This window comes from Amia ocellicauda, chromosome 21 (assembly GCF_036373705.1).
Source record: "Amia ocellicauda isolate fAmiCal2 chromosome 21, fAmiCal2.hap1, whole genome shotgun sequence".
NCBI classification, from domain to species: domain Eukaryota; kingdom Metazoa; phylum Chordata; class Actinopteri; order Amiiformes; family Amiidae; genus Amia; species Amia ocellicauda.
The window spans coordinates 298,549-312,096 of record NC_089870.1 but is presented as its reverse complement, the minus strand read 5'-3'; the positions used below and the strand labels follow the sequence as shown (position 1 = coordinate 312,096).

At 39.5% G+C, this 13,548-nt stretch overlaps 1 protein-coding gene across 2 annotated transcripts in view; it reads left to right on the top strand.

The window, feature by feature from the left end:
• Positions 1-2,000: 2,000 nt before the first annotated feature.
• The window catches only part of vps39 (VPS39 subunit of HOPS complex), a 51,008-nt gene continuing 39,460 nt past the window's right edge, over positions 2,001-13,548 (top strand). Inside the window, exons 1-8 of one of the 2 annotated variants that reach the window (XM_066695073.1) lie at positions 2,001-3,086; positions 4,504-4,569; positions 5,168-5,232; positions 6,040-6,082; positions 6,173-6,267; positions 12,139-12,237; positions 12,720-12,812; positions 13,263-13,446. In XM_066695073.1, coding sequence (XP_066551170.1) covers positions 3,014-3,086; positions 4,504-4,569; positions 5,168-5,232; positions 6,040-6,082; positions 6,173-6,267; positions 12,139-12,237; positions 12,720-12,812; positions 13,263-13,446 — 718 coding nt within the window. In that variant the 5' untranslated portion in view covers positions 2,001-3,013. The remainder of the gene's footprint in view (positions 3,087-4,503; positions 4,570-5,167; positions 5,233-6,039; positions 6,083-6,172; positions 6,268-12,138; positions 12,238-12,719; positions 12,813-13,262; positions 13,447-13,548) is intronic. The other variant, XM_066695072.1, reaches the window with a different exon arrangement.

Below are 13,548 nucleotides of genomic sequence, written 5' to 3'. Positions count from 1 at the left end.
TGAAAAAAAAGAAAAAAGAAAATGCAGAGAATGCAAAGAAAGTGCCTTGCCACTCCGCCGGCTCCATCTCGTTCGCAACAAATTTGACACTAACACTGCCTAGCCAAGCCAATGCAATTTGATTTGGTAAACCCTGCATGGACCTCTGTCTAATTGAAAATAAAGATTTAAAGCACTTATTTTATTTTACAATTAAACATACAAAACAATATAAGTTAGGACAGACCAAACAATACACAGGCGTTTCTATCTAGGCATAGCATATTACTTTCACTTGATTTATAATTTTTCTGTAAGGGGTATGTTGTCAAGTTTATATGACAATTTAAATGTGGAATGTTTCAACAAAACAAAACACATTTATAGTTTATGTTCTTGGGAGTGTTTGTGTTTTTCTGTTCTAAACCTTTTACCACCTTGAAATTAGATCTGTCTACAATTTATTTATTGGAGCGTTAAATGGAAATGAAAAATGTGGGCTACCATAGTTTACATTTTGGTATCCCACTGGACTACCAAAAATAGAAGTGAGTTGTCCACCTCTGCCAAAATAACCCAGGGGTGGCGAACCGTGGCACGCACAGCCGTATAGGTGGGCACGCCAAGTGAGCGACTGTACGCGTTTTATTTTTATTTTGTTTTTGCAAGCCCGCCCCTCACTTGTCTAAACTGATTGGCTCTTTAGAAAAGCAGTCAGTGTATTTAGCAGTGACGGCGCCGCCCCCAAGTCATTAAGCAGCGCTCACGTTATTTTCTGAATATTCATGTTTTAGGTCGGGTTCTTGTGCGCACATTTTCGCAGTTATGCGCAGAACTGCAGAATCCTCTGCTACCATTGGTGGAGCTGCGCATATCCGCGCAGAACTGCGAAAAGCTGCACATCACGAACGAGGTGATGATGTTTATGCTGCGTGCGGCGCTACGGGAGCAGGAGGAAGAGGACAGAAACTGTAAGTCTGTCCTGTTGTGATTCATTGTGGTCAGCAATTGACGTGTTTGTTGAACAAGAGGGGGAACGCATTATATTTACCGTTATCTCCTGTGTCAAATGGCCACAATCATTCATATTTAACACTCCGACAATTTAAGAACTTCATAAAGTTGGAAAAAGAAACCTGTAAATTCTCAAAAATAAATAAATGATGCCTTTGATTTGTAGAATACATTTGTGCAGACTCATTCCCACGGTAGATTGATATTTATTTTTATTTTTTCTTAAAACAAAAGTGCCACAATGTATATTAATCTACCCGTTTTAGTTATTACAAAATGTAAAAGCAGTAGATATTAAGTAAATATCTGTTGAAAAAACGAAGGTGCCTTGGTAATGATTCAGTGCAAGTGCAAACAAAACACAAAGCATTAATGAAGGGTTAATAGTGCAGCCAAATGAATAAACTTCTACTTCTTGTATGTAACGGCAGGGCAATGGAGAATCTGTGGGACTTTGTTTTGGGGGTAGATTGTGATTTTAATGGGGGTTTTAAATGTACTTTACCATTATAATCCTCAAACTTAATGCGTATTGAAATGTGATTCATGCATTGTACTGCACTGTAGCAATACTGCAACATTTAAATGATGTATTCACTGTATGATGCACTTATTATTTATTATTTAATGTTGTGACATGCTTTGGCATGGTGTTCCACTATATACAATTAAGATTGATTTAATTTGAATGAGGATTAAAACTTCTCATTGTCCAAAATAAAAAGGGACACGATCGAGCTAGTGAAGTGCTATTACTATTGCTTGTTACATTTGTAAATTGACAATAAACTGTGATAAATGAAACCTGCAAATTTATAATCTTTTTTGGGAAGAATATGTGCAGCAGACTCCCATTAGCAGACTGGAGCTGCACTTGCTCTCCAGACCACAGAGAGATAAGGGGGTGGCATCAAGGTGGGGGGAGGTTGGGTGGGATTGTCCTATTGTCCTCTCCATAGTTTTTAGATTTTTCTGTATTGCGGTTTGTTTTGTTAGCATGTTTGCTTAATAACTTTTCACAACCAAAAAATAAATATAAATATTGGTAAAAAAAAATGCAGTTTAGCCCCTGTATAAACTTTTATATCCCTAATTTATCATTGGCACCTTTTGGCTCTTAGCAAAGTATACAAACCAGCACTCCAGCCAAAAAAGGTTCGCCATCCCTGGAATAGCCTGCGCTGCAGAGATTGTATCTACTGAGCCACTGATATTGTTGTATCATCTGCAAATGTGACAAGTTAGATTAATGGTTGATAGTTTTAAAGCGGTACAACAACAACAACAACAACAAAAAACTGTGGAAACGTTAGAAATGTTTATACAATTTACCTGTAGAAACTTTATATTTGAATGGCATGAATACGTTAACGTATAAATTAAGTAGCATGCATTTCTGTAACTTATATATATCATATATAAATGCATACGTAAATAATGACGTTTATAGGTGTCGATATTCGCGTTTTGGTTTCTTCTTACTGAAGCAATTTGCGCGGGACAGTAACTGTCTTTCATGGTCAAAATGTCCCCCCGTGAGACAGAGCTGCTGAAATCACGTGTGGAGCAGGACCTGCCTGTGCACTTGAACCAGCAAGAGGAAGTCAAACACAGCGGCGGCGACTTCCGCCATTCATTGCTCAGCGCTAGTCTATATATATACACGATACATATGTACTATGCATTTAGGAAGTGTATACATCTGTGAATTGCTGTGCAGATTATGTACAAGACATAATAGCTGCACTGTTGAGAGAGCGCTTCTGTGACTGGGGATCGGACAGCCAATGCTGGTCCTCCGAGGCGGAAATCGCCTGCTCTCTGCTCAGCTGCTGGGATCCACAGTTCCAGAGCCGGATGAATTACCCTCCTTGATCTGCGATTTCTTATTTATTTCTTATTTGCAACGCGGTTTGTCTGCACTGCTCTGAGGGAGGATTGCTCCTGTCCTGGAGACGCCTGAGCGCACAGCGGTGTTTGTTATTATTTCCTGGCGGGGCGAGAGGGCACTGACGCGGCTATGCACGACGCGTATGAGCCGGTCCCAATCCTGGAGAAGCTGCCGCTCCAGATAGACTGCATGGCGGCCTGGGGTGAGTACCGCGAACGGCAGGCCCGAAAATCAGTAGCAGAGCAGGGAGCACTCGGCACTCAAGTCCGAGGATTGCCTGGGCTGAATGCTGAACTAATGCCTCAGTTATGTGGCCTGGAATTGAAAGCTTATTAAAAAGCAGAACCTCTCTGTGTTCTGTTGTTTAACTGCAAGTACATGTATCATTATGATTATATTATTAAGTACAATGGTTTCTTATAGGCTGCTGTTATTGATATTAAATACATTTCCTTTCAGCTTGTAATTTGATATAAAAAATAAAACTCGAGACTTTATTTATAATCAGTATAACCTAAGAAAAGATCCAGGGCCCTGGGCTATTGCTATTTCCAATAGCCTACATTTACAAACAAATTAGCCATCTGTTGAATGTGCTTTGTGGTATAAACTCGTGTTCATGGATGGCTGTTTGTTTGTCGTATGAGCCGCATTACACACTGTCTTGTGATCCGCTGTCGTCATACTGTCATTGCTGAAGTCTCGACCGCTTTCTAGTGACGGGCTGTCTGTTCACATAGCTGAGCAAGAGGAGTTGTTTCACTGCAAAACCATGATGTAGCCGAAGCACTTCTATTGTTAATGTTTAATATTGTTTATATTTTTATATTGGTGTCTTCTAAATCGTGTAGATTTAAGTGTGTCATGGCAAAATAGGTGAATAATTATGCATTCTAGACTTAAAAGATAATATACTCAACAAAAATATAATCGCAACATCTAGATGCTTAAACAAGTGTGTAATTTTATAATGCTTTAATATTAAAAATATGTATGTCACTGTATTTAAAAAAACTTAGCTTTGAATAGTGGGTTCATCCTGGCACCTTTCCCAGAATATGACCTGAACAGAACTGTCGATACTGTAAAATGACTTGCTTTAGTGCAATGTGTATTGCTGGACTGTCTATGCCAAAAAAAAAAAAAGTCCATGTGTTTATTTCAACATTTGTTTTATTTATTTATTTATGTATTTCCCTGTGTATTTTGTCATGGTTTGTCCTTCATAACTGTGCACCAATGTAACAAATAGCCTATCTCCAGATAAAATTGACCACTGCAGGCATATTGATGTTGAGAGGGAAATTATACAAAAATCGCAATCTGGTTGAATGTATTCCTCTGTAAACATTGTTATTATTAAGCAATACGCCCAATCTCATTTAAACCTGTAATGCAGAGCTTGGGAAACATGTTTTCTGTTACTTACATTTATTTGATCTATTGGACAGTTTTAGAGTGCTCTTTGGGCCTAAACATTTTTTTTTTAAATCATCAAAAGAAAAAAGTATGTAAAACAGGTTCACTGGAGAAGCTAATTGGGAAAGCAATCCCCAAGACACTGCAAATATTGGGCACATACTGCATAATCACTCAGTGTCTGTGTTTTTCTTCCACAGAGGACTGGCTTCTTGTGGGGACTAAACCAGGACATCTCCTGCTGTACAGGATCAAGAAAGATGCAGGTGAGGGCAGTTGAGAAGAATGGGCTTGTGATAAGCTAAACTAGTAGTTTAGGTGATATTTGTATTTCTCATTATTATTTTCTTCTGAATACTATGCAATATTTGTAAATACTTTTCCACTACTCTGTTTCTACCTGTAGTGTTTTTAGAAAGGTTACAATTAAGTTATGACAACTTTAAGTCACCCTGGGTAAGGGTGCCTGCTAATAAATTTATAATAACTGCCAGTTTAAATGTTTCCTTGTGTTTCTGCAACAGATTTTATTTTTAGCAAACTTGCATGGACAGATATAGGCTAGTTAAATATCATGCATGTGTTTGTTTTATACATTTGTGCAGCTTGTAGCCTGTATCCAGAATCTGGATCTAATTGCTAAGCAGTATGAATCTTCTTATAACTAAAATGAAAACAAACTTAAAATATCCATAGTAATGTATGTGTTAGGTAACAAATTTAAAGCAGAGCGTATAAGCTTCTAAACAATGTTGAGTTGCAACCCTGTGTTGTGATCTGTCTGTTTGAAGATCAGAGATGATGGGTTTTCTGCTTTGGGCTCCCTTCCCTGACCTAACCCTAATGGCTCTGCTTTGTTCACAGGCAGTAACAGGTTTGAGGTGACACTTGAAAAATCCAACAAGAATTTCTCAAAGAAAATCCAGCAGGTATGTCCTCCATTAACCTCTGCCACCCGACTACTGTTAATGTGCAAGATCAGGTGAGATGAGATTGTGTCAGTTATTTTTCCCCATTTCCCTATGACCGTGAAGATCACAATAGCTGACTTTGGTTTTCATAGGTTGGATTTGTCCTCTTTTTGCAGTCAATGTATTTAAAAGAAGAGCTTCGCACCAGAATTCACACTCTCTAGGGCAACCTGTACAAGTTTTTCATTACTGTTATATGCAAACACTTGCACTGTTGCACTAATATTGTTCAGTAGTATGTATTGCTTACACTATGCTCTAGCTAAAAATAAATCAGTCCATTATAAAATGTGAGCTTTTCAGATGCAATAAACAGTGTATTTTATTGTAAATATGCATTATTTTCATTACTAATAACTTCAAAGAGAGCTAAATAGCTTCAATCCTTAATATTGTCATTCCAGGTATTAATGTATATAGTAATACCTCATTGACTTTTGTAGGGTTTAATAAGCGATGGTTTCGCAGCATTCTTGTGATGGTGAAGTTAGTAGCAAGTTGGGGGAGGGGGAACACCCCCCTGCTCCAGCACTGCATAGAAATCGATTGCCCCCCTAATATTACAGCTGGCCCCAGCCAGCCCCCCCAGTTGAAATGGTCTAGAACTGCCACTGTACACTAAAGCAGGCACAGAACAGTAAGTCTTTTGGAGACTGATACCTGGCTTCTGGAAAAAGTAGTGTGTTATTTATTATTTAACATGCAAAGGAATTTAAATGTCCCCAATAGCCTACCTGACCCTTTCTCCCCCGTTTCTGTTCTCAGTTGTATGTGGTGTCCCAGTATAAAATCCTGGTCAGTCTGCTGGGTAAGTGTAGTCTTTATTTAATTTTGTGATACTGTAAGCTTACATCACGAGCTTCATAAAATCTTAACTATCATCTTCTCCCCCCATCAGAAAACAACATCCATGTCCATGACTTGCTGACTTTCCAGCAGATCACTGTTGTTTCCAAAGCCAAGGGGGCGACTCTCTTTGCTTGTGACCTGCAGGTGAGTCTAATGGTAAACTGGTAAACAACCCTATTCAAGTTTTCTGTATTGAAGAGGGAAAAAATCTAAAACTTAATTTTTTTCTCTTCACTGTTAGTGTTAGAGTAATAAACTTATGTTGCCATTTGTGTCTTGACTCTCTAAATTGTTGATGAATTGGACATTTTAAACCACTGGTTTCCAACCCTAGTTTTGGAGAGCCCCTTACCCAGTTTGATTGATCAATTATGCAAGTACAGGAGGTCGGTTAAACGAATGGTTTAAGCACAAATTCTCTCTAAACTATTGAATTTACCTAAACACCTGCTTAACATTTATTAAAATTAAATGTTTCTAAGTATTTATGAATTGATGATTTAAGGGCCAGCTGCTGTACTGGGGCTCTACAGCTCGAGTGTTGGAGACCATTGCTCCACAGATCACTTTGAACCTTTTAATTGTAGAGGTTTGATAATTTATAAATTATCATATCGGTCTTGTTTTGATTTAGTAATATTGTACCCTGAATCCTATATTAATTTAAATAAGTGAAAACATACAAGTTATTACAAAATTATACATTTGTGCTTAAATTTGAGATCATATTGTTTTATGTGTCATGATCAGGGATTACAGTGAATTACATAAATATTCACCCCCCCCAGGATTTTGGACATCTTCTAGTGTTACAATCTGGAACTAAAATTGATTTAATTGTGACTTACTGTCACTGATGTACACAAAGTATTATTTAATGTCGAGGTTGGGGGGGGGGGAATCTACACTGAACAAAAATAAAAAACGCAACATGCAACAATTTCAAAGATTTGACTGAGTTACAGTTCATATAAGGAAATGCTCTCAGATGATCCCGCAGGTGAAGAAGCTGGATGTGGAGGTCCTGTACTGGCGTGGTTACGTGGTCTGCAGCTGTGAGGCCGGTTGGAAATACTGCCAAATTCTCTAAAACATCATTGGAGGCAGCTTATGGTAGAGCAATGAATATTCAATTCTCTGGCAACAACGCTGGTGGACATTCCTGCAGTCAGCATGTCAACTGCACACTCCCTCAAAACTGCACATTTTAGAGGGGCATTTTACTGTCCCCCTTTTAAGTCTAGAATGCATAATTATTCACCTATTTTGGCATGACACACTTAAATAAGCACATAATTATTTTTTTAAAATTATTATTATTATTATTATTATTATTATTATTATTATTATAATTTCAAGCGATTTACAGGATACAAGAGCAAGACAAAATTGCAAAAGTACAAAACAAATTACAGAAGTGCATAGGTAAATTATATAGTTAATATAGAATACAAGTCATACATCCTAGTTCTTGTAGCTAGCAAGTGTGGAGGATCAGCTTAAGTCATAGGTAAGACCTAAGTAGGGCGTTATGAAATCCATTTTATTATTTTGAATGTTTGGTTTTATTTTTATATTTTGAAGTTCAAGCACCCATTTTTATTAATATATCTGCAGGAAACAATGAAACATTAAGGTATGAGTAAATGGACCTAATTTCCTAACAGAACAGGATGCCCCTTTTAAACAGGGTTCGTACACATTTAGAACAAATAAATTCCAGGACTTTTCTAAAATGATTACATAACATAAAAGTTCATTTCCATGACTCCCTTATTCTAAGATTTCATAATTGGTTTATTATTCTGTACTGTACTGATTTTGATAGAAGCACCTGCAAAGAGTTTTTATTTATATATATATATATATATATATATATATATACACTCACCTAAAGGATTATTAGGAACACACCATACTAATACTGTGTTTGACCCCCTTTCGCCTTCAGAACTGCCTTAATTCTACGTGGCATTGATTCAACAAGGTGCTGAAAGCATTCTTTAGAAATGTTGGCCCATATTGATAGGATAGCATCTTGCAGTTGATGGAGATTTGTGGGATGCACATCCAGGGCACGAAGCTCCCGTTCCACCACATCCCAAAGATGCTCTATTGGGTTGAGATCTGGTGACTGTGGGGGCCAGTTTAGTACAGTGAACTCATTGTCATGTTCAAGAAACCAATTTGAAATGATTCGACCTTTGTGACATGGTGCATTATCCTGCTGGAAGTAGCCATCAGAGGATGGGTACATGGTGGTCATAAAGGGATGGACATGGTCAGAAACAATGCTCAGGTAGGCCGTGGCATTTAAACGATGCCCAATTGGCACTAAGGGGCCTAAAGTGTGCCAAGAAAACATCCCCCACACCATTACACCACCACCACCAGCCTGCACAGTGGTAACAAGGCATGATGGATCCATGTTCTCATTCTGTTTACGCCAAATTCTGACTCTACCATCTGAATGTCTCAACAGAAATCGAGACTCATCAGACCAGGCAACATTTTTCCAGTCTTCAACTGTCCAATTTTGGTGAGCTTGTGCAAATTGTAGCCTCTTTTTCCTATTTGTAGTGGAGATGAGTGGTACCCGGTGGGGTCTTCTGCTGTTGTAGCCCATCCGCCTCAAGGTTGTACGTGTTGTGGCTTCACAAATGCTTTGCTGCATACCTCGGTTGTAACGAGTGGTTATTTCAGTCAAAGTTGCTCTTCTATCAGCTTGAATCAGTCGGCCCATTCTCCTCTGACCTCTAGCATCAACAAGGCATTTTCGCCCACAGGACTGCCGCATACTGGATGTTTTTCCCTTTTCACACCATTCTTTGTAAACCCTAGAAATGGTTGTGCGTGAAAATCCCAGTAACTGAGCAGATTGTGAAATACTCAGACCGGCCCGTCTGGCACCAACAACCATGCCACGCTCACAATTGCTTAAATCACCTTTCTTTCCCATTCAGACATTCAGTTTGGAGTTCAGGAGATTGTCTTGACCAGGACCACACCCCTAAATGCATTGAAGCAACTGCCATGTGATTGGTTGGTTAGATAATTGCATTAATGAGAAATTGAACAGGTGTTCCTAATAATCCTTTAGGTGAGTGTATATTTCTTGACTGTGGTCTTGCATTAACATATTACCACATTCCCATATCCCTGCTGTCATTAAATAAGCTACATATTAATTCTTTCAAAAAACGTAATGTTAATTTGTGAAACTGGATTAGTGTTTGGCAGGGATATGGGAATGTGGTACCAGGTACATACGCATACACACGCAAACGTTAAAAAGATCTATACTTCCATGATCGGTATGTATTTGAGTAATTGATAATGACATTTGACTGATGTTAAATGTTAAACGCATATATCTAAATTGTAAACGATCAAGGAGTAGTGAATTGCTCTTTGCGTTCCCATGATGTGAGTTTCTCAAAGCATCTTATAATGCTATTTCAGTGTGTTTTTAAAACATAAATACATATATTGTTTGTTTAAACTACTTTGTTGTAATGTATTTGAGGGCCTGAAGAAATTTTTCACCCTGAATTACGCAATTCTGTCCATGTTCTCTGCCACGTGGAACTCATAGGGCCCAACTAATGGAAGAGGGCTTAGTGGAAATCGCAAACAACAGGAGTACTAGAAATGTAGAAGAGTAAACCGTATAATGAAACCGTTTCATAAAGTGCAAAATTACAGGAGTGCTGAACTGCGCAGGACACAAAACTGCTAAATTAGTAATTGCTGGAAGGTGGTCAGGGACTCCACCACTTAGGGGCCAGGGATGAAAAGGAGCGGTTCTGGAGGAAGGGGATTGGAGAGGAGGCAAAGTTTATATTTTGGTGCAGGAAGACCGGAAAAGTCTGGAGGGAATGTACAGAGAGATGAGGGTCTGAAGGTAGCTTGGTGCAGGTTGGTCGAGACAATGATTGGTGAGGGTCAATGTCTTGAACTCGATGCAGTAGTCCAGGAGGGAGAGAACCAGGGTCTGGACGATCAGCTCAGTTGAGTAGTTGGTGAGGAAGGGTTGGATTCAAGGAGTGGAGATTATTTTGGAAGGTGACAGTGCGAGTGAGTGCAGTAGGGAGGGAAGTGAGTGGAAGAGAGGGAAAGAGGGAGTGAGATTAACTGGTGGTCTGAGATGTCTAGGGGTGTCATGGAGCGATTAGAAGGGGAGCAGCCTCTGGAGAGCTCCAGCTGGCAGCCTGCCTTTTGAGCAGGGGATGATGGGGACAGGGAGAAGTTGAAAGAGTGAAGGAGGGGAAGAAATCCATCAGAGTGGGAGGGGTTGGAGAGGTGAATGTTGAAGTCTCCCAAGAGGATGATAGGGGAGTGAGAGGAGAAAGGAGAGAAGGATGTCCAGTTCATTCAAGAAGAAGGTGAGTGGAATGGGAAGATGCTAGAGTTCTTCTGCATGGAATTCAAAGCTGTTAATAGAGAGAGAGGAGAAAAAGGGAGGAACAGAGAAGGGGATCCACCGAACCTTAGTGACTGGGTAGGATGTCAGTGGTCAGAGAAGCCACCAAGGCACGGCCAGGATGTGAAAAACTCTCCATATGTCAACTGTAGACTTTGTAGAGTCTTATCCAAAAAGACTTGTAATTTTTGCCCTAGGTGGTTATACCAAGTATTGACACAGTGGGGTGAATACTTATGCACCTAACACATTTCAGTTGTTTGTTTAATTAACTTGTTTCGCAAACAACATATTTTGCAGCTTCAAGGTGTATGTGCTGTTAATCAGTGGTGTAGTCTGCATGATATGCAGGCATACGCCGTATGCCCACAAGGATTTCCTGTATGCCCACAAAAAAATGAGCGTGATGCGTAACGTTAAATTCACAATAAATAATCAATTTACAATATTAAATACATTTATAGTTCAAGTTAGGGACTTATAAATAAGCCTTTCTATGAAAATCACATGTGGCTTTTAATAACTAAGCAAGCTGAATGGAAGGTGCGAAACCTGATATGTATGCGTCAGCTGATAAAATATTATCAGCTCAGTTTCCATGTGCCAGATGTTCATGCCAACTCTAGCTACTTGCCTAGCATAGCCTACTAGCTAGTCATTGTTGTGTGCATCTGTGAATGCACCATGAAACGAAAACCGCAACAATGAGAGTTTTAATAAACACCCTGTAAAGTCTGAAATCGAGTAGTTTAAAGCTATGCTGCACTTTGTTCGTCAAATTAATAGTTTACAGACCAGTGTTCATACAAGGTCCCTAAAGTCTTTAAAGGATTTTGTTCAAAATGTAACTGGAATAAATATGATTGAATATTCACCTATGAGTTGATGCATAGTTTATTATAATGCAGTATGCGATACTCTTTTGAAAGTGAATAAAAAATCACTTAAATTATTTACTTATTTCATGCAGTCTTTAAAAATAGAAACACATACAGTGTTGGAAAAGGTCATTGAAAGCCCTTGAATTCCAATAATCTCTGTCTGAACCCACATAGTATCTGCACCTTAATTTTGCAGTATGTTTAAAAATGTAGAAATGTTTGGAAATGCGTGTTTAGCCGGTGCGGTCGGAGCTCCCCGCTCAGGATTCGAACCGTGCACCTCAGGCACCCCTCTGAGCAGTCCACCCAACAGAGTGTTAAGCCCACTATTCCAAAAAACTGAGCCTCCTAATGAGGGATGCCTAACACTGTACTGATTTTTCTGAGGGGTTACGTCACTTTGTAACATGCTCATATACCAAATGAGCCCTCTTACATGTGCATGTGCCCCCATGTGCATTTTCGGGATGGGGCGTGGGTGGGGGCCGGCATGGGGAAGGGGAGGTCTTGGTAAATTGACCGTATGCCCACTGCTTCATACTACATTATAGCACTGGTGTTAATCAAAGGGAGAGAATCCCAATTAAATCAATTTTCTTTCCAGATTGTAACATAACAAAATGTGAAAAAGTCCTTGGTGGGAGAATACTTATGCAATACAATTTATATAGTGTGTATGTGCATTTAATGTGTGTGTGTGTGTGTATACAGCACTCCAGTGATGGTGAGTCTAAGCTGCGGATGTGTGTGGCTGTGAAGAAGAAGCTACAGCTTTATTTCTGGAAGGACCGGGATTTCTATGAGCTACAGGTAGGTCATCAGTTTAAAAAGAGAAAAGTGTCTTTGGGCAATTCAGTGATTCAGAAAATTCACCTTACATATGGCTTACCGAGGCATTCAAAATTCTACATCCCACAACCATTGGAGGCTTATTTTACATTTTGTAGCATTGTCACTATTCAATTATCATATACAATTTTACAACTTCAAAACCTTCCCCCAACTACACTATAACTTTCCAAAACTTGGGAATGGAACAGAACCTGCCATTTACAGTCTACATTTTATAAGTGTTACACTAGAGTACAGGATGTGTTAACGGACAGCTAACACTCGACTTGGCAAGCTTATTACAATGAAAGTGCCCAGTGGTAGACCTGCAGAAGTAACGTGTGCTTGTCAGTGCCTGTAATGAGACCACTGCTGGAAGAGAGAAGTGAGATCCAAAGGGTTTATCCTCTGGGGAAAGAGGGGAAGCCCTTGTGTCCTCACAGGTGTTCACTGTCTTTCAGGGGGATTTTGCAGCACCTGATGTTCCCAAGTCAATGGCCTGGTGTGAGAACTCAATCTGTGTGGGCTTCAAGCGGGACTACTACCTGATTCGGGTAGGGAGTTGGCTAAAGGGGGGTGACAGAGCATTGCTGCTGGATCTGAACTAATGCTAATGTGGTGTCTCGGACTCCTTGTATAAACAACAGCACTTTAGGGAGCCCAACTGTTTGCTAACTTTTATGAATAGCTATCTGATTATTGTACAGAAATAAGTATCTAGACTTTGAAGATCAGCCTTAAAAGGCCAGTGTAATGCACGTGTGTAAAATAACCATACCTAGCTAAAAGGATTAAAAAATCTAACTAAAAATGCATTCTGCAGGTCAGTTCTTTCATGATTAACAGTTCTGAAAAAGCCTAATACTAAAATGTCCCATTCAAGATATCTAGTATTCCATGGTACAATTATCTTAATTTCAATTTCATAATCTTAACATACTGCCCATTTGAATGAGAACCATGTTTTTGTTCCCAGTTTTGACCAACTTGTCTGTGCTCCTCAGATGGATGGCCGGGGGTCTATCAAGGAGCTCTTCCCCACAGGCAAGCAGCTGGAGCCACTGGTGGCCCCACTGGCTGATGGGAAGGTAGCAGTGGGGCAGGATGACTTGACAGTGGTACTCAACGAGGAGGGGGTTTGCACCCAGAAGTGTGCCCTCAACTGGACCGATATCCCTATTGCAATGGGTAATGCCCCCTCAATGATTCATAACAATCACTTCATTCATAATCCTGCTTTCACACTGGACTCATTATAAACAGACAGTGGTTGTTTCTTGAAACCAGGTT